Raw genomic sequence first — 18065 nt, 5'->3', positions numbered from 1 at the left:
TCAGCCTCCCGAGTAGCTGGGACTACAGGCGCCCACCACCTCGCCCGGCTAGTTTTTTGTATTTCTTAGTAGAGACGGGGTTTCACCGTGTTAGCCAGGATGGTCTCGATCTCCTGACCTCGTGATCCGCCCGTCTCGGCCTCCCAAAGTGCTGGGATTACAGGCTTGAGCCACCGCGCCCGGCCGTCTTTTTTTTTTTTTTGAGATGGAATCTTGCTCTGTCGCCAGGCTGGAGTGCAGTAGTGTGATCTCAGCTCACTGCAACCTCCGACTCCCTGGTTCAAGTGATTCTCCTGCCTCAGCCTCCTGAGTAGCTGGGATTACAGACATGCACAACCACGCCCAGCTAATTTTTGTATATTTAGTAGAGATGGGGTTTCACCATGTTGGCCAGGATAGTCTCGATCTCCTGACCTTGTGATCCACCCTCCTTGGCCTCCCAAAGTGCTAGGATTACAGGCATAAGCCACTGTGCCCAGCCGCCAGGCCAGTCTTGGACTCCTGGCCTCAAGCGATCCACCTACCTTGGCCTCCCAAAGTGCTAGGACTACAGCCATGAGCCACCACGCCTGGTATATTTTATTTTTTTCAGATGGAGTCTTGCTCTGTTGCCCAGGCTGGCGGGCAGTGGCGTTATCTTGGCCCATTGCAACCCCTGCCTCCCAGATTCAAGTGATTCTCCTGCCTCAACCTCCCCAGTAGCTGGGATTACAGGCACACACCACCACACCCAGCTAGCTTTTGTTTGTTTGTTTTTTTTTTTTTTTGAGACGGAGTCTCGCTCTGCCGCCCAGGCTGGAGTGCAGTGGCCAGATCTCGGCTCACTGCAAGCTCCACATCCCGGGTTCACGCCATTCTCCTGCCTCAGCCTCCCGAGTATCTGGGACTACAGGCGCCCGCCACCTCGCCAGGCTAGTTTTTTGTATTTTTTAGTAGAGACGGGGTTTCACCGTGTCAGCCAGGATGGTCTCGATCTCCTGACCTTGTGATCCGCCCGCCTCGGCCTCCCAAATTGCTGGGATTACAGGCTTGAGCCACCGCACCCGGCCTCCAGCTAGCTTTTGTATTTTTAGTAGAGACAGAGTTTCACCATGTTGGCCAGGCTGGTCTCCAACTCCTGATGTCAGGTAATCTGCCCATCTTGGACTCCCAAAGTGCTGAGATTACAGACGTGACCCACTACATCTGGGCCTTCTACAGGTTTTATTTATCATTTTATGTTTTACATTCAAGCCTGTGACCTCATTTGAGTCAATTTGTTTTTGTTTTTGAGACAAGGTGTTACTCTATTGCCCAGGTTGAAGTGCGGTGGTAAAATCATGGCTCTCTGCAGCCTCAGCATCCTGCGCTCAAACAGTCCTTCTGCCTCCTGAGTAGCTGGGATTACAGGCATGTGCCACCAAAAACAGCTAATTAAACACCTTTTTTTTTTTTTTTTTTGTAAGGATGGGGTCTTGCCATGTTGTTCAGGCTAATCTCAAACTCCTGGGCTCGGCCGGGCGCGGTGGCTCAAGCCTGTAATCCCAGCACTTTGGGAGGCCGAGGCGGGCGGATCACAAGGTCAGGAGATCGAGACCACAGTGAAACCCCGTCTCTACTAAAAATACAAAAAATTAGCCGGGCGCGGTGGCGGGCGCCTGTAGTCCCAGCTACTCAGGAGGCTGAGGCAGGAGAATGGCAGGAACCCGGGAGGCGGAGCTTGCAGTGAGCGGAGATCGCGCCACTGCACTCCAGCCTGGGCAACAGCGTGAGACTCCGTCTCAAAAAAAAAAAAAAAAAAAAAAAACAAACAAACAAAAAAAAAAAACTCCTGGGCTCAAGCATTCCTCCTGCCTTGGCCTCCCAAAGTGCTGGGATTACAGGTGTGAGCAACCATGCCTGGCCAATTTTTGTATAATATATGAGTAGTAGGACAGAGTTCTTTTTTTTTTTTTTTTCCTTTTACCTTTGACGTCCACTTATATCATTTATTGAAAACACTGTCGGCCGGGCGCGGTGGCTCAAGCCTGTGATCCCAGCACTTTGGGAGGCCGAGACAGGCGGATCACGAGGTCAATAGATCGAGACCATCCTGGCTAACACGGTGAAACCCTGTCTCTGCTAAAAAATACAAAAAAAAAAACTAGCCGGGCGAGGTGGCGGGCGCCTGTAGTCCCAGCTGCTCGGGAGGCTGAGGCAGGAGAATGGCATAAACCCGGGAGGCGGAGCTTGCAGTGAGCTGAGATCCGGCCACTGCACTCTAGCCTGGGCGACAGAGCGAGACTCCATCTCAAAAAAAAAAAAAAAAAACGGCCGGGCGCGATGGCTCAAGCCTGTAATCCCAGCACTTTGGGAGGCCGAGACGGGCGGATCACGAGGTCAGGAGATCGAAACCATCCTGGCTAACACGGTGAAACCCCGTCTCTATTAAGAAATACAAAAAACTAGCCGGGTGAGGTGGCGGGCGCCTGTAGTCCCAGCTACTCGGGAGGCTGAGGCCGGAGAATGGCGTGAACCCGGGAGGCGGAGCTTGCAGTGAGCTGAGATCCGGCCACTGCACTCCAGCCTGGGCGACAGAGCGAGACTCCGTCTCAAAAAAACAAACAAACAAACAAACAAAAAAAAACAAAAAACAAAAAACACTGTCTTCATTCCACTGAATTGTGTTTACATCTTTTAAAAAATCAACTGGGGGCTGGGCACGGTGGCTCACACCTGTAATCCTAGCGCTTTGGGAGGCCAAAATGGGTGGATCACTTGAGGTCAGGAATTTGAGATTAGCCTGGCCAACATGATAAAACCCTGGCTCCACTAAAAATACAAAATTAGCCAGACATGGTGGCATGCACCTGTAATCCCAGTTACTTGGGAGGCTGAGGCAGGAGAATTGCTTGAACCTGAGAGGTGGAGATTGCAGTCAGCCAAGATTGTGCCACTGCACTCCAGCCTAGCCTGGGCGACAGAGCAATACTGTCTCAAAAAAAAAAAAAACAAAAAAAATCATTGGGCAGGCCAGGCACAGTGGTTCACACCTACAATCCCAGCACTTTGAGAGGCCAAGGTGGTGGATTGTTTGAGCCCATGAGGCTGAGACCAGCTTGTGCGGCATAGCAAAACCCCATCTCTTAAAAAAAAAAATTAGCTGGGCATGGTGGTATGCACCTGTAGTCCCAGCTACTTGGGGGTGGTGAGGTATGAAGATCAACCCGGGAAGTTAAGGCTGCAATGAGCCAGGATTGCGCCACTACACTAAACCCTAGGTGAAGGAATGAGACCCCATCTCAAAAGAAAACAATCAATTGGGCATATTTGTATGATCTGTTTCTCTCTCTCTCTGTTTTTTTTTTTTTTTTTTTTTGAGATGGAGTTTCACTCTTTATTGCCCAGGCTGGAGTGCAATGGTGTGATCTCAGCGCACCTCAACCTCTGCCTCCTGGGTTCAAGCTATTCTGCCTCACTCTCCTGAGTAGCTAGGATTACAGGCACCTACCACCATGCCAGGCTAATTTTGTATTCTTAGTAGAAATGGGGTTTCTCCACATTGGTCAGCCTGGTCGTGAACTCCCGACCTCAGGTGATCCACCCACCTCAGCCTCCTAGAGTGCTGGGATTACAGGCATGAGTCACTGCGCCCGGCCTTGTTTCTCTATTCTACTCCATTTATCTATATGTCTGTCTCTTCACCAACACCACATAGTCTTGATAACTATAGCCATGTATAATAAACTTTGAAATTCAACAGACTTATTCCTCTCACTTGATTCTCTCTTTTTTTTTTAATTGTTCTGGCCTCCTAGAACAATTTTCTATTCCCTTGCTTTTCCACATAAATTGTAGGATAATTTAGAAAATTTAGAAAAATCTTCCTGATATTTTGATAGGAATTATGTTAAATGTATAGATCAATTTGGGCAGAATTGACACCTTTATTATTTTGAATCCTCCAATCCAGGAAGAATGGTATGTCTTTCCATTTATTTAAAAATCTGATTTCTGGCCAGGCATAGTGGCTCACACCTATAATCCCAGCATTTTCAGAAGCTGAGGCAGGTGGATCACATGAGGCCAGCAGTTTGAGACCAGCCTGGCCAATATGGCAAAATCCTGTGTCTAATAAAAATACAAAAATTAGCCATGCATGGTGGTGCGGGTCTGTAATCCCAGCTACTCTGGTGGCTGAGGCACGAGAATCACTTGAACCCGGGAGGTGAAGGTTGCAGTGAGCCGAGATCATGCCGCTGCACTCCAGCCTGGGTGACAGAGTGAGACCCTATCTGGAAAAAAAAAAAAAAATCTGATTTCTGGCCACACTTGGTGGCTTGTCATCCTAGCACTTTGGGAGGCCAAGGCAGGTGGATCACTTGAGCTCAGGTGTTTGAGACCAGCCTGGGCAATATAGTGAAACCCCATCTCTTAAAAAAAAAAAAACATTAGCTGGGCGTGGTATTGCGTTCTGTAGTCCCAGCTACGTGGTGAGCTAGGGCAGGAAGATAGCTTGAACCCAGGAGATGACAAAGTTGAGATACTGTCTCAAAAGAAAAAAAAAAAAAAAAAAGGAAAAGAAAAAGACATCTGATTTCTTTCATCAGCATTGTGTAGTTAGTTTTCAGCACATAAACCTTGTACAGGTTTTCTTACATTTACACCTAAGTGTTTCTTTTTCTGTTTGCCTTGTAAAATGGTGTTGTAAATGATACTATAATTTTATTTGGTTGTCCACATGTTCATTGCTTGTTTGGGAAACACGATTGAGTTTTGTATAATCTTGTATCCTACAACTTTCTGAACTTCCTTATTAGTTCTGTGATTTTTTTTTTTAAGATTCCTTGGGATTTCCTACATAGACAACCATGTCATTTGGAAGTAGGGACAGTTTTATTTAAGAAATTTTTTTTTTTTTTTGAGACAGGGTGTCACTCTGTTGCCTAGGTGTGTGATCTTGGCTCACTCACTGCAACCTCCACCTCCTGGGTTCAAGCGATTCTCCTGCCTCATCCTCCCAAATAGCTGGGACTATAGGTTCATGCCATCACCACTGGCTAATTTTTGTATTTTTTGGTAGAGATTGGGCTTCGCCATGTTGGCCAGGCTGGTTTCAAATTCCTGACCTCAAGTGATCCATCTGCCTTGGCCTCCCAAAGTGCTGGGGTTATAGGCGAGAGTCACCATGCCGAGCCTGTTTCTTCTTTTTTGAGGCAATACCTAGGCTGAAGTGCAGAGGCATGATCACAGCTAACTGTAGCTTGATCTCCCAGGCTCAGGCGATCCTCTCACCTAGCCCCTGGGTAGCTGGGACTATAGACATGTATCACCACGCCTGGCTAATTTTTTAGTTTTTTTTGTAGAGATAGGCTCTTCCTTTGTTACCCAGGCTGGTCTCAAACTCCTGGGATCAAGCAATCTGCCCACCTTGACCTCCTCAAGTGCTGGAATTACAGGTATGAGCCACCGTGCCTGGCTTCTTTTCTTCTTTCTCTTTTTTCTTTTTTTTTTCTTGAGACGGTGTCTCGCTCTGTCGCCCAGGCTGGAGTGTAGTGGCCAGATCTCAGCTCACTGCAAGCTCTGCCTCCCGGGTTTACACCATTCTGCTGCCTCAGCCTCCCGAGTAGCTGGGACTACAGGCGCACGCCACCTCGCCCAGCTAGTTTTTTTGTATTTTTTAGTAGAGACGGGGTTTCACTGTGTTAGCCAGGATGGTCTCGATCTTCTGACCTCGTGATCCGCCCATCTCGGCCTCCCAAAGTGCTGGGATTACAGGCTTGAGCCACCGCGCCTGGCCTCTTTCTCTTTTTTCTAGAGACAGAGTCTCACCCTGCTTGTTTGCTGCTCTCCTGCATGGCTGGAGTATAGTGGTCTGATAATGGCTCACTGCATCCTCAAACTCTTGGGTTCAAGTGATCTTCCTGCCTCAGCCTCCTATTAGCTGGGACTACAGGTGTCACCCGGCCTGGCTAACAAAAAGAGCGACCCTGCCCGGCCGCCCTGCTTGTTTCTATCAAGGATGACCTGTGCTTCTGCTTGATCCCAGGCCTCTTTGTGCACTGGATCCCATCCCCTCTTGCCCAGACACAGACATTGTTTTTTTTTTTTTCCCCTTAGCCACTGACATCAGTTTCTGCTCTCCACTCGATCATTCTCGTCAGGAATAAAGGCATAAACATGCTTGCATTTTTCATCTTAAAAATACAAACTTTGGGCCGGGTGCGGTGGCTCACTCCTGTAATCCCAGCACTTTGGGAGGCCGAAGCTGGCGGATCATGAGGTCAGGAGATCGAGACCATCCTGGCTAACATGGTGAAACCCCATCTCTACTAAAAATACAAAAACAAAATTAGCTGGGCGTGGTGGTGGGTGCCTTTAGTCCCAGCTACTTGGGAGGCTGAGGCGGGAGAATGACGTGAACCGAGGAGGCGGAGCTTTCAGTGAGCTGAGATCGTGCCACTGCACTCCAGCCTGAGCAACAGAGCAAGACTCTATCTCAAAAAAAAAAAAAAAAAGAAAAAACCAAACTTCAGGTGCGGTGGCTCATGCCTATAATTCCAGCACTTTGGGAGGCCAAGGTGGGTGGATCACCTGAGGTTGGGAGTTCAAGACCAGCCTGACCAACATGGAGAAACCCCATCTCTACTAAAAATACAAAAAAAAAAAGTTAGCCAGGCATGGTGGCGCATACCTGTAACCTCAGTGACTTGGGAGGCTGAGGCAGGAGAATCGCTGGAATCCAGGAGGCAGAGGTTGTGGTGAGCCTAGATCTCACCACTACAGCCTGGGCAACAGGGGCGAAACTCCATCTCAAAAAAAAAAAAACAAACAACTTTGGGCGTGGTGTCTCACGCCTATAATTTCAGCACTTTTGGAAGCTGAGGTGTATGATCACCTGAGCCCAGGAGTTTGAGACCAGCCTGGGCAACATGGCAAAACCCCATCTCTACAAAAAAATAGAAAAATTAGCCAGATGTGGGCGAGGCACGGTGGCTCACAACTGTAATCCCAGCACTTCGGGTGGCCGAGGCGGGTGAATCATCTGAGGTCAGGAGTTCAAGACCAGCCTGGCCAAAATGATGATACCCCATCTCTACTAAAAATACAAGAAATTAGCCAGGCGTGGCGGCAGGCGCCTATAATCCCAGCTACTCAGGAGTCTGAGACAGGAGAATTGCTTGAACCTGGGAGGCAGAGGTTGCAGTGAGTCGAGATCATGCCATTGCATTCCAGTCTGGGCAACAAGAGTGAAAAAGAAAAAAAATAGGTGTAGTGGCATGCATCTGTAGTCTTAGCTACTTAGGAGTCTGAGGTGGGAGGATCGTTTGAGCACAGGCAGTTGAGGCTACAGTGAGCAGAAATCATGCCACTGTACTCTAGCCTGAGCAGCAGAGTAGGACCTTGTCTCAAACAAACTTCTCTCTAGTCTTTTCCACACCAATTTCTTTTTTTTTTTTTTTTTTGAGACGGAGTGTCGCTCTGTCGCCCAGGCTGGAGTGCAGTGGCGCGATCTCGGCTCACTGCAAGCTCCGCCTCCCGGGTTCACGCCATTCTCCTGCCTCAGCCTCCCGAGTAGCTGGGACTACAGGCGCCCACAACCGTGCCCGGCTAATTTTTTGTATTTTTAGTAGAGACGGGGTTTCACCGTGGTCTCCATCTCCTGACCTTGTGATCCGCCCGCCTCGGCCTCCCAAAGTGCTGGGATTACAGGCTTGAGCCACCGCGCCCGGCCTTCCACACCAATTTCTATGCTTCATGACTTTGCTCCCTCTTACACGAAAACTCTTTGAAAAAGTTGTTTCTGTTTTGTTTTGTTTTGTTTTTTTTTTTGAGATGGAGTCTTGCTCTCTCACCCAGGCTGGAATGTAGTGGCATGATCTCGGCTCACTGCAACTTCTGCTTCCCAGGTTCCAGCGATTCTCCTGCCTCAGCCTCCCGAGTAGCTGGGAATACAGGTGCGCACCACCACACCCTGCTAATTTTTGTACTTTTAGTAGGGATGGGGTTTCGCCTTGTTGGTCAGGCTGGTCTTGAACTCTTGACCTCAGGTGATCCACCCACCTTGGCCTCCCAAAGTGCTGGGATTACAGGTGTGAGCTGCCACACTGGCCTGTTTCTTGTTTTTTTTTCTACCTGCCATTTCCAGTTCCTCTTCTCTAATTGTTAAACCTGCTCCAATCTGGCTTTTGCCTCACAACTGCAAATAAATGGTTTTATGAAGGTCACTAGTGACTTTTTTTTTTTTTTTCTCCTTTTTTTGAAACAGATTCTCGCTCTGTTACCAGGCTGGAGTACAGTGGCGCCATCTCAGCTAACTACAACCTCCAACTCCCTGGTTCAAGCAATTTTCCTGCCTCAGCCTCCTGAGTAGCTGGGATTATAGGCATGCACCACCATGCTTGGTTAATTTTTTTTTTTAATTTTTAGTAGAGATGGGGTTTCACCGTGTTGGCCAGGATGGTCTCCATCTCCTGACCTTGTGATCCACCCGCCTCAGCCTCCCAAAGTGCTCTGGAATTACAGGCGTGAGCCACTGTGCCCAGCCGGTCACTGGTGACTTTTACACTGCAGTGGTTAGTTCTCTCTTTTCTTTTTTTTTTTTTTTTTTGAGACAGAGTCTTGCTTTGTCTCCCAGGCTGGAGTGCAGTGGCGCGATATCAGCTCACTGCAACCCAGGCCTCCGGGGTTTAAGTGATTCTTGTACCTCAGCCTCCCAAGTAGCTGGGACTACAGGCACACACCACCACACCCAGCTAATTTTGGGTGACTTTTTTTTTTTTTAGAAACAGGGTTTTACCATGTTAACCAGCCTGGTCTGGAACTCTGGCCTCAAGTGATCTGCCCACCTCAACCTCCCAGAGTGCTGAGATTACAGGAGTAAGTCACTGCACCCAGCCTTGTCTCATGACTTTTAGACACCATTTTTATGCTGATGACTCAAATTTATATCTCTGGCTGGACGCCGTGTCTCATGCCTGTAATCCCATCACTTTGGGAGGCTGAGGGAGACGGATCACGAGGTCAAGAGATCGAGACCATCCTGGTCATCTCTACTAAAAATACAAAAATTAGCTAGGTGTGGTGGTGCGTGCCTGTAGTCCCAGCTACTTGGGAGGCTGAGGCAGGAGAATCACTTGAACCCAGGAGGCGGAAGTTGCAGTGAGCCGAGATCGTGCCACTGCACCCCAGCCTGGTGACACAGCCAGATTCCGTCTCAAAAAAAAAAAAAAAAAAAAAAATTATGTCTCCAACTCAGACTTTTCCTGAACTCCAGACTAGTTTATCCAACATTTCTATGTGGATGCTAATAGGTGCCTCAAAGTCATCATGTACAAAACCGAACTCCTGGTCTTCCCTGTACCTCCTCTACTCTCAGCATTTTTCAGTTCAGTTGATGACAATAGTATCCTTGTAATTATTCAGACTTATAGCCCAGGAGTCCTCCTAAATTCCTCTTTTTCTCCCACAGTTTAGATTCCATCTGTTGAGCAATTACGCTGGTTTTCAACATTATACCAAATCCATCCCTTCACACCATCTCCATTGCGGCATACTGCTTCAGGCCACCTTCATCACTGTCCTGGATGACAGTGAGGGCCTCTTTACTTGTTTCCCTTCTTACAGTCTCTACATACATAACAATGATAGGATTCTGTAAATATGTTATTCCCATGCCCAATCCTCCATGGCCCCCAAGGTCATTGTGAATTGGCTCCAGCATTCTCAGATCACATGACCTTCCTTCTGTTCCTCAGACATACCAGGTACATATGTCCAGATCCTTTGCAGAAGTTATACCAGAAACACCCATTGATACTCAATTGACATTATCTTAAATTTATTATTTTTAGAAAAATAGAAATCTTTCTGATTGAAAACTTTTCCCAACTAGAATTGGGACTCTTTTTATTGACCTCTTATTTTGTAATCCTCAGATATGTTAGAGTTTTATTTATACAAAGCCTATTGCTTAATTCACATATATTTTATTGCCTTTTTTTTTTTTTTTTTTTTTTTGAGACAGAGTCTTACTCTGTCAACCAGACTGGAGTGCAACGGTGCAATCTCGGCTCACTACAACCTCTGCCCCCCAGGTTCAAGTGATTCTCCTGCCTCAGCCTCCTGAGTAGCTGGGATTACAGGTGCCTGTCACTATGCCCAGCTAACTTTTGTATTTTTGGTAGAGATGGGGATCTCACCATGTTGGCCAGGCTGGTCTCGGAACTCCTGGCCTCAGGTGATCTGCCTGCTTTGGCCTCCCAAACTTCTGGGATTACAGGCGTGAGCCACTGTGCCCGGCCTTTATTGCTATTTTGAATGGGATCCCTTTCCTTGATTGATTGACTGATTGATTGAGACAGAGTCTTGCTCTGTCTCCTAGGCTGGGGTGCAGTGGCATGATCTCAGCTCACTGCAACCTCCACGTCCTGGGTTCAAGTGATTCTCCTGCCTCAGCCTCCTGAGTAGCTGAGATTACAGGCGTGCGCCACCACGCTTGGCTAATTTTTGTATTTTTAGTGGAGACAGGGTTTCACCATGTTGGTCAGGCTAGTCTCAAACTCCTGACCTGGTGATCTGCCCGCCTCAGCCTCCTAAAGTGCTGGGATTACAGGTGTGAGCCACCGTGCCCAGTGTTTTCTATTATTTTTTAACTGGTTAATCCTGGTATGTAAAAAAACTATTTGGTTTATATATTTGTAAGTGTTTCTCCTTGGAACTGTTAAAGTTGAACTCCCTTTCCAGCTTTAATTATTGTTTGGTTGATGCTCTTGTGTGTTCTGACTCCTCTTGGCCCTGAACAAGCGGGATCCCCGTGTGGATCCTGCATGGAGCTGTCTTTCAGATTTTTCCTGGGATTACCCCTGCCTACCCCAGGTTCTTGGCTCTGAGGGACAGGGTAGGAGCCTCTCTTTGGCCCTCCTCTGGCTCTGCATAGGAGCCCTCTCTGTACAGGACCCCTGTCTGGGCACTTAGAGCTCTGAGTGAAATTTTCTGTTCACCTTTTCTTAACCAAGCCTCATGACCAGGTAGGCTTGGAATGCAGTTGGTCTTCAGGGGCTATTTATTGAAGGAATAAATGAATGACTAAAGTATTTGTTGCTTCCTTTTTAGACCTTCCAAATAGCTTTATTGTGTTTGACAGATTTCTTCAACTTATTATTTATTTATTTATTTATTTTTAAATTTTGAGACAGAGTCTCACTGTGTTACCCAGGCTGGAGTGCAGTGGTACAATATGTTTTCTTTTTCTTTTTTTTTTTGAGGCGGAGTCTCGCTCTCTTGCCCAGGCTGGAGTGCAGTGGCCGGATCTCAGCTCACTGCAAGCTCCGCCTCCCGGGTTTATGCCATTCTCCTGCCTCAGCTTCCCGAGTAGCTGGGACTACAGGCGCCCGCCACCTCGCCCGGCTAGTTTTTTTTTTTTTTTTTTGAGACGGAGTCTTGCTCTGTAGCCCGGGCTGGAGTGCAGTGGCCGGATCTCAGCTCACTACAAGCTCCGCCTCCCGGGTTTATGCCATTCTCCTGCCTCAGCCTCCGGAGTAGCTGGGACTACAGGCGCCCGCCACCTCGCCCGGCTAGGTTTTTTTTTTTTTTTTGTATTTTTAGTAGAGACGGGGTTTCACCGTGTTAGCCAGGATGGTCTCGATCTCCTGACCTCGTGATCCGCCCGTCTCGGCCTCCCAAAGTGCTGGGATTACAGGCTTGAGCCACCGCGCCCGGCCTCGCCCGGCTAGTTTTCTGTATTTTTTAGTAGAGACGGGGTTTCATTGTGTTAGCCAGGATGGTCTCGATCTCCTGAGCTTGTGATCCGCCCGTCTCGGCCTCCCAAAGTGCTGGGATTACAGGCTTGAGCCACCACGCCTGGCCAGTATATATGTTTTCTAACTGCAACCTCTGCCTCCCAAGTTCAAGCAATTCTCCTGCCTCAGCCTCCTGAGCAGCTGGGACTACAGGCACCCACCACCATGCCCAGCTAATTTTTATATTTTTCGTAGAGACAGGGTTTCACCATGTTGGCCAGGCTGGTTTCAAACTCCTGAACTCAGGTGACCTGCCTGCCTCGGCCTCCCAGAGTGCTGGAATTATAGGCATGAGCCAGCACGCTCGACCTCCTCAACTTGTTTTTCAGATTTTCTGTGGTTTTATTTCTAGTCAATGTGAATATTTTCTGATCTTTTCACCTAGCCTTATTTCATAGTACCTGCCCCAAGATCACACATTCCAGATACTTCTCAATTTGACAGTGAAGTCTTTCATTGCTCTAACACATAATGGCCATACTTACTTTGTAGTCTCCTGTAACCTGCTGGGCCTGTGACTCTAATGTTGTTTCTGACTTAATGATCCTCTCCTCCCTCCCAGATTCAGGCTTCTTCAGGAGAAACCAAGTACACTGGTACCTTGGACTGTGCAAAGAAGCTGTACCAGGAGTTTGGGATCCGAGGCATCTACAAAGGGACTGTGCTTACCCTTATGCGAGGTAACCTTTGAGGCCTCCACTTGAGGTCACCTGGAGAGGTCACCTGAGGTGGGTCTGCCGCAGAGGGTCTTGCCTGAATTGCCAGATTAACCTTGGCACCATGCATGTCACATCTCTGAGAATACTGGCAGTAATGTCTCATCCTGGCCAGCATGGACATAGATTAGGATGAGGGGACCTTCCATCTTTCCCAAGTGTTTGCAGGGGTAGAAGTCATGGCATCACAGTTGGAAGGGAGTGGCAAGTAGATAGAAATCATTGCTGTGGGGAGGAGTGGGAAGAAAGAGTGACTTGGGGACAGTGGTCATCTCCCTGATTTTGAGAAGTATGTCCTGTTTTAGTGGCAGTAGGAAAGGCAGAGACAGTCTCACTCTTGTCCTGAGCTGGCAGCTTAGAGGAAGGCCAGATACACCAACTGTGCTTATAACTGTGGGCATGTCAGTTGCCCACATGGACCATCACCACTCAGAACCTTATTTATTTTTTAACATTTTTATTTTATTTTTTGACATGGAGTTTCACTCTTGTTGCCCAGGCTGGAGTGCAGTGGCACAATCTTGGCTTACTGCAACCTCTACCTCCCAGATTCAAGCAGTTCTCCTCCCTCAGCCTCCCAAGTAGCTGGGATTACAAGCACATGCCACCATGCCTGGCTAATTTTTTGTATTTTTAGTAGAGATGGGGTTTCACCATGTTGGCCAGGTTGGTCTCAAACTCCTGGACTCAGGTGATCTACCCGCCTCGGCCTCCCAAGGTGCTGGGATTACTGGTGTGAGCCACTGGACCTGGCCTTATTTTTATTTTTTGAGACAGAGTCTTGCTCTGTCAACCAGGCTGGAGTGCAGTGGCACAATCTCAGCTCACTGCAGCCTCCACCTCCCGGGTTCAAGCGACTCTCCTGCCTCAGCCTCCTGAGTAGCTGGGGTTACAGGTGCGTGCCACCATGCCTGGCTAATGTTTGTACTTTTAGTAGAGATAGGGTTTCACTACATCGGCCAGGCTGGTCTCGAACTCCTGACCTCAGATGATCCACCTGCCTTGGCCTCCCAAAGTGCTAGGATTATAAGCGTGAGCCACCAAGCCCAGCTGAGGGAACTTTAATGAAATTATATCATGTGTGTTTATACTCACTTACACCAGTGCTTGGCCCAGAGCAGCATCTCATAGCTGCAAAGTGATTATTGCAAATAGGATGTGGCTGCTGAGGACCCTCTCAGGAATCCCTGAAGGGTCTAGTGCCAAGCTTGGCATTTCTGCATTCAAGAAATCTGTAGGGGCCGGGTGTGGTGGCTCATACTTGTAATCTCAGCACTTTGGGAGGCTGAGATGAGAGGATCACTAGAGCCCAGGAGTTCGAGACCAGCCTGGGTGAAATAGTGATACCTTGTCTCTATTAAAATAATAATAGCTGGGCGTGGTGGCTCATGCTTGTAATCCCAGCACTTTGGGAGATAGGCAGATCATGAGGTCAGGAGTTCAAGACCAGCCTGACCAATATGGTGAAACCCCGTCTCTACTAAAAATATAAAAATTAGCCAGGCGTGGTGGCGCATGCTGTAATCCAGCTACTCAGGAGGCAGAGGCAGGAGAATTGCTTGAACCTGGGAGGTGGAGGTTGCAGTGAGCCGAGATTGCGCCATTGCACTCCAGCCTGGGCGACAGAGCGAGACTCTGTCTCCAAAAAAAAAAAAAAACAAAAAACCATAATAAATAAAATAATAATAATACTATTTTTAAAAGAAAAGAAAAGTCTGTGGGGATTTTTTTTTTCTTTTTCTTTTATTTTGAGACAGAGTCTTGCTCTGTTGCCCAGCCAGAAGTGCATAAGTGCAACCTTGGCTCAGTGCAGCCTCCACCTTATGGGTTCAAGTGATTCCTGTGCCTCAGCCTCCTGAGTAGCTGGGATTACAGGCATGTGCCACCAGGCCTGGCTAATTTTTGTATTTTTTGTATTATTATTATTATTTTTTGAGATGGAGTCTTGCTCTGTCACCAGGCTGGAGTGCAGTGGCTCGATCTCGGCTTACTGCAACCTCTACCTCCCGGGTTCAAGTGATTCTCCTGCCTCAGTCTCCTGAGTAGCTGGGATTACAGGCACATGCCACCATGCCTGGCTAATTTTTGGTAGATATGTAGTTTCACCATGTTGGTCAGGATGGTGTCAATCTCTTGACCTTGTGATCCGCCCACCTCGGCCTCTCAGAGTGCTGGGATTACAGATGTGAGCCACCACGCCCGGCCATTTTTGTATTTATTTATTTTTTTTGAGATGGAGTCTCACTCTGTCACCCAGGCTAGAGTGCAGTGGCGCAATCTCAGCTCACTGAAACCTCCATCTCCCGGGTTCAAGGGATTCTCTTGCCTCAGCTTCCTGAGTAGCTGGGATTACAGGTGCCCGCCACCACGCCTGGCTAGTTTTTGTATTTTTAGTAGAGATGGGGGTTTCACCATGTCAGTCAGCCTGGTCTCGAACTCCTGACCTCGTGATCCGCCCGCCTCGGCCTCCCAAAGTGCTGGGATTAAAGGCATGAGCCACTGTGCCCGGCCCATTTTTATATTTTTAATAGAGACAAAGCTTTCGCCATATTGGCCAGACTGGTCTCAAATTCCTGGCCTCAGGTGATGTGCCTACCTCAGCCTCCCAAAATGCTGGGATTACAGGCATGAGCTACCATGCCTGGCATTTTTTTTCTTTTTAATGCTTTTTTAGTCTACATAAATTACTACTGTAGGCTAATGTTTAGAAAGCAAATAAATTGAACCAAATCACCCAATTAAAAAACAATTTTACTAATAATTCAGACCAGGTGTGGACCTCCTGGCCTCAAGCAATCCCCCTCCCTCAACCCCCTAAATTGCTGAGATTACAGGTGTGAGCCACCATGCCTGGCGAAGAGTTTATGTACTTTAATTCACCTCTTTCTTGCCACTAACAGATGTCCCAGCTAGTGGAATGTATTTCATGACATATGAATGGCTGAAAAACATCTTCACTCCAGAGGGAAAGAGGTGAGGAAAACAGAACTTGGAAGCTACTTTCCCCGGTCATGGGTGTGTTGCTCTCTCCTGTGTGTGAATCTGAAAGTAGTAGTTGTTGTTCCTGGCTCCATATCTGCTTTCCTCTTGTGACTGCTGAGGTCCAGCTAGCTCTTACTCTGTGCCTCAGCCAGTGGAGCAAATATTTGAAACAGGTGCATGAAACCTCCTTCCAGGAGTACCAGCAGCACTGGCCTTATACTTCCTCCTTCCATCCAGTTTCTGCTTCTCTGTAACTGCCCTGTCTGCCACAGGCAGGATAGTCTGAATGCCACTCTCACAGCCTTTGTCTAACTGGGGCTGTTGTTGGTGTTATACAGGGTCAGTGAACTCAGTGTCCCTCGGATCTTGGTGGCTGGGGGCATTGCAGGGATCTTCAACTGGGCTGTGGCAATCCCCCCAGATGTGCTCAAGTCTCGATTCCAGACTGGTGAGTGGAAGGTAGTGGGGTGGACAGGGGCAGAGTGGGTCCCCAGCACTGGCTAATCCTGGGGTGCAAAGCTCATAGGGCCCTAGGGATACTCACTCTCCATGGCAGCACTCAGGATCTGCCTGACCAACATTCTCCCTCACAGTCATTTGCATTCTAGGAACCCTAGACTCATTTTCATGACAGCCTAAACACAAGGTAAGTATGATAAGAAGTCAAGTCTACTCTTCCTCCCCCACATGAACAGAAGGGCTGTTTCATTCTTCTTCCCTCTTTTCTACTCCCTTGGCACAAGTAATTCAGGCATTTGTGTATTTGTCCCAAGGTGAACTGTTTTCTATGGACTGGTCCCAGATGACCTGCAAGGTGTCCTTTCCCTGTGCTAGTCCTGACCCTTCAGGAAGACTTAACTACTAGTTTCTCCTTCCTGAAGCCTTAAAAATTGGGTTCTGCCCCACAGCACCTCCTGGGAAATACCCTAATGGTTTCAGAGATGTGCTGAGGGAGCTGATCCGGGATGAAGGAGTCACATCCTTATACAAAGGGTTCAATGCAGTGATGATCCGAGCCTTCCCAGCCAATGCGGTGAGTAGCTGGCAGGGCTGTGCTTTCCCTTTGGGGCTCAGAGCAGGGTGCATGTGGTCTGATTTTGCTTGTTCCTGGGATAGGCCTGGGGTCTCAGTTTTACCAAAGCCCTATCTTCAGCCAGAGCATTCCTTATTTGCTCCCTTCCCTGAAGCTATCAGGAGGACTTGCCTTTAGGGATCTCTGAGGTGAGGGGCTTTGATTTCCTGACCTGGCCATTAGAAGTGGGCAGTTGTGAGGCCAGGCATGGTGGCTAGTGCCTATAATCCCAGCACTTTGGGAGGCTGAGGCAGGTGGATCATCTGATGTCAGGAGTTTGAGACCAGCCTGGCCAACACAGGAAAACCCCATCTCTACTAAAAATACAAAAATTAACTGGGCGTGGTGGCAGGTGCCTGTAATCCCAGTTACTCAGGAGGCTGAGGAAGCAGAATTGCTTGAACACAGGAGGCAGAGATTGCAGTGAGCCGAGATCGTACCATTGCATTCCAACCTGGGTGATGAGCAAACTCTGTCTCAAAAAAAAAAAAAAAGAAGTGGGCAGTTGTGGGATATAAATTTTCTTCTCCTCTTAGGAATGAGAGAGCAGAGTTTGCATCCTTGATGTGGAGTGGGTGTGGGGTTAGGGAGGGGCTGTGGTCCTGACAGGGCCAGCAAAGCATAGTCCTTTGAATAGTCTATGAATAGTTATTCCTACTGGCTTTTTTCTTCCTCCCAACCCCTTCTCAGGCCTGTTTCCTTGGCTTTGAAGTTGCCATGAAGTTCCTTAATTGGGCCACCCCTAACTTGTGAGGCTGAAGGCTGCTCAAGGCTGCTGGATGCTGGAAGCTGTCGCTGAGGAGAAGGAGTAGTGAGCAGAACTAAGCAGTCTTGGAGGGCAAGGGGAGGGGAATGGTGGGATCAGAGCCCTGTGCATGGACTTGGTGAGACCGTTACCTTAATGACATCCTGTACCTTGTATAACTTTGTGTCACTTTGAAACTTGAATTCATTCTCGTCAATTTAAGGGATCTTAAAAGGATTTGGAAATGGAACAAGTAGCTTCTAGACCAGATACTACCTGTGGCAAGAATGCTGCCTACCAGTTGACTGCTGGTCCTACCACACCCAAAGTATTCCTCATTAAAGAGAGAATCTCAGGTTCTCACTGGAAGCACTGTGCAGATTTTCAACCAGATCACCAGGAGCTGAGATCTTCTTCAGTCCCTAGCCAGGAATACCCATTTGATTTCCAGGGTGCCATCTAATCCTGGGCTGTACATGTGGATCTGGACTTGAGGCCCACCTCTGTGTCCAAGTGGACTAGGCATATATGCCTAGGAGGAGGTAGACTGTTAATCGTTGGATTTTGATTTTTTTTTTTTTTTTAATGCATGCAAGTAATCAAAAGTAAAACTAGAGTAGCCTGATTTTCTGGGAGCAGGTGGAGAACTTTCCCTCCTACACAGTGAGGACAGTCCCAGTCTGCTGGGATAAGTGAAAAAGCTCAGGATGTAGGAAGGTCCTTTTTACATACTCTTTTCTCATGAGTGCTCCCTATTTTAACAGGAAACAATAAACATTGTTTCTAATTTC

General features: G+C 48.0%; 1 protein-coding gene across 1 annotated transcript in view; it reads left to right on the top strand.

Moving 5' to 3' along the window:
• The window catches only part of LOC105480626 (solute carrier family 25 member 20), a 46579-nt gene extending 28514 nt beyond the window's left edge, over nucleotides 1-18065 (top strand). Inside the window, exons 5-9 of the mRNA XM_071091704.1 lie at nucleotides 12322-12439; nucleotides 15376-15448; nucleotides 15796-15905; nucleotides 16366-16490; nucleotides 17220-18065. Of these exons, the coding sequence (XP_070947805.1) occupies nucleotides 12322-12439; nucleotides 15376-15448; nucleotides 15796-15905; nucleotides 16366-16490; nucleotides 17220-17282 (489 nt within the window). The 3' untranslated portion in view covers nucleotides 17283-18065. The remainder of the gene's footprint in view (nucleotides 1-12321; nucleotides 12440-15375; nucleotides 15449-15795; nucleotides 15906-16365; nucleotides 16491-17219) is intronic.

Source organism: Macaca nemestrina, chromosome 2 (assembly GCF_043159975.1).
Source record: "Macaca nemestrina isolate mMacNem1 chromosome 2, mMacNem.hap1, whole genome shotgun sequence".
In the NCBI taxonomy this organism is placed as follows: domain Eukaryota; kingdom Metazoa; phylum Chordata; class Mammalia; order Primates; family Cercopithecidae; genus Macaca; species Macaca nemestrina.
Note: the sequence above shows the minus strand (reverse complement) of the source record. Positions and strands in the feature narration are given on the sequence as shown.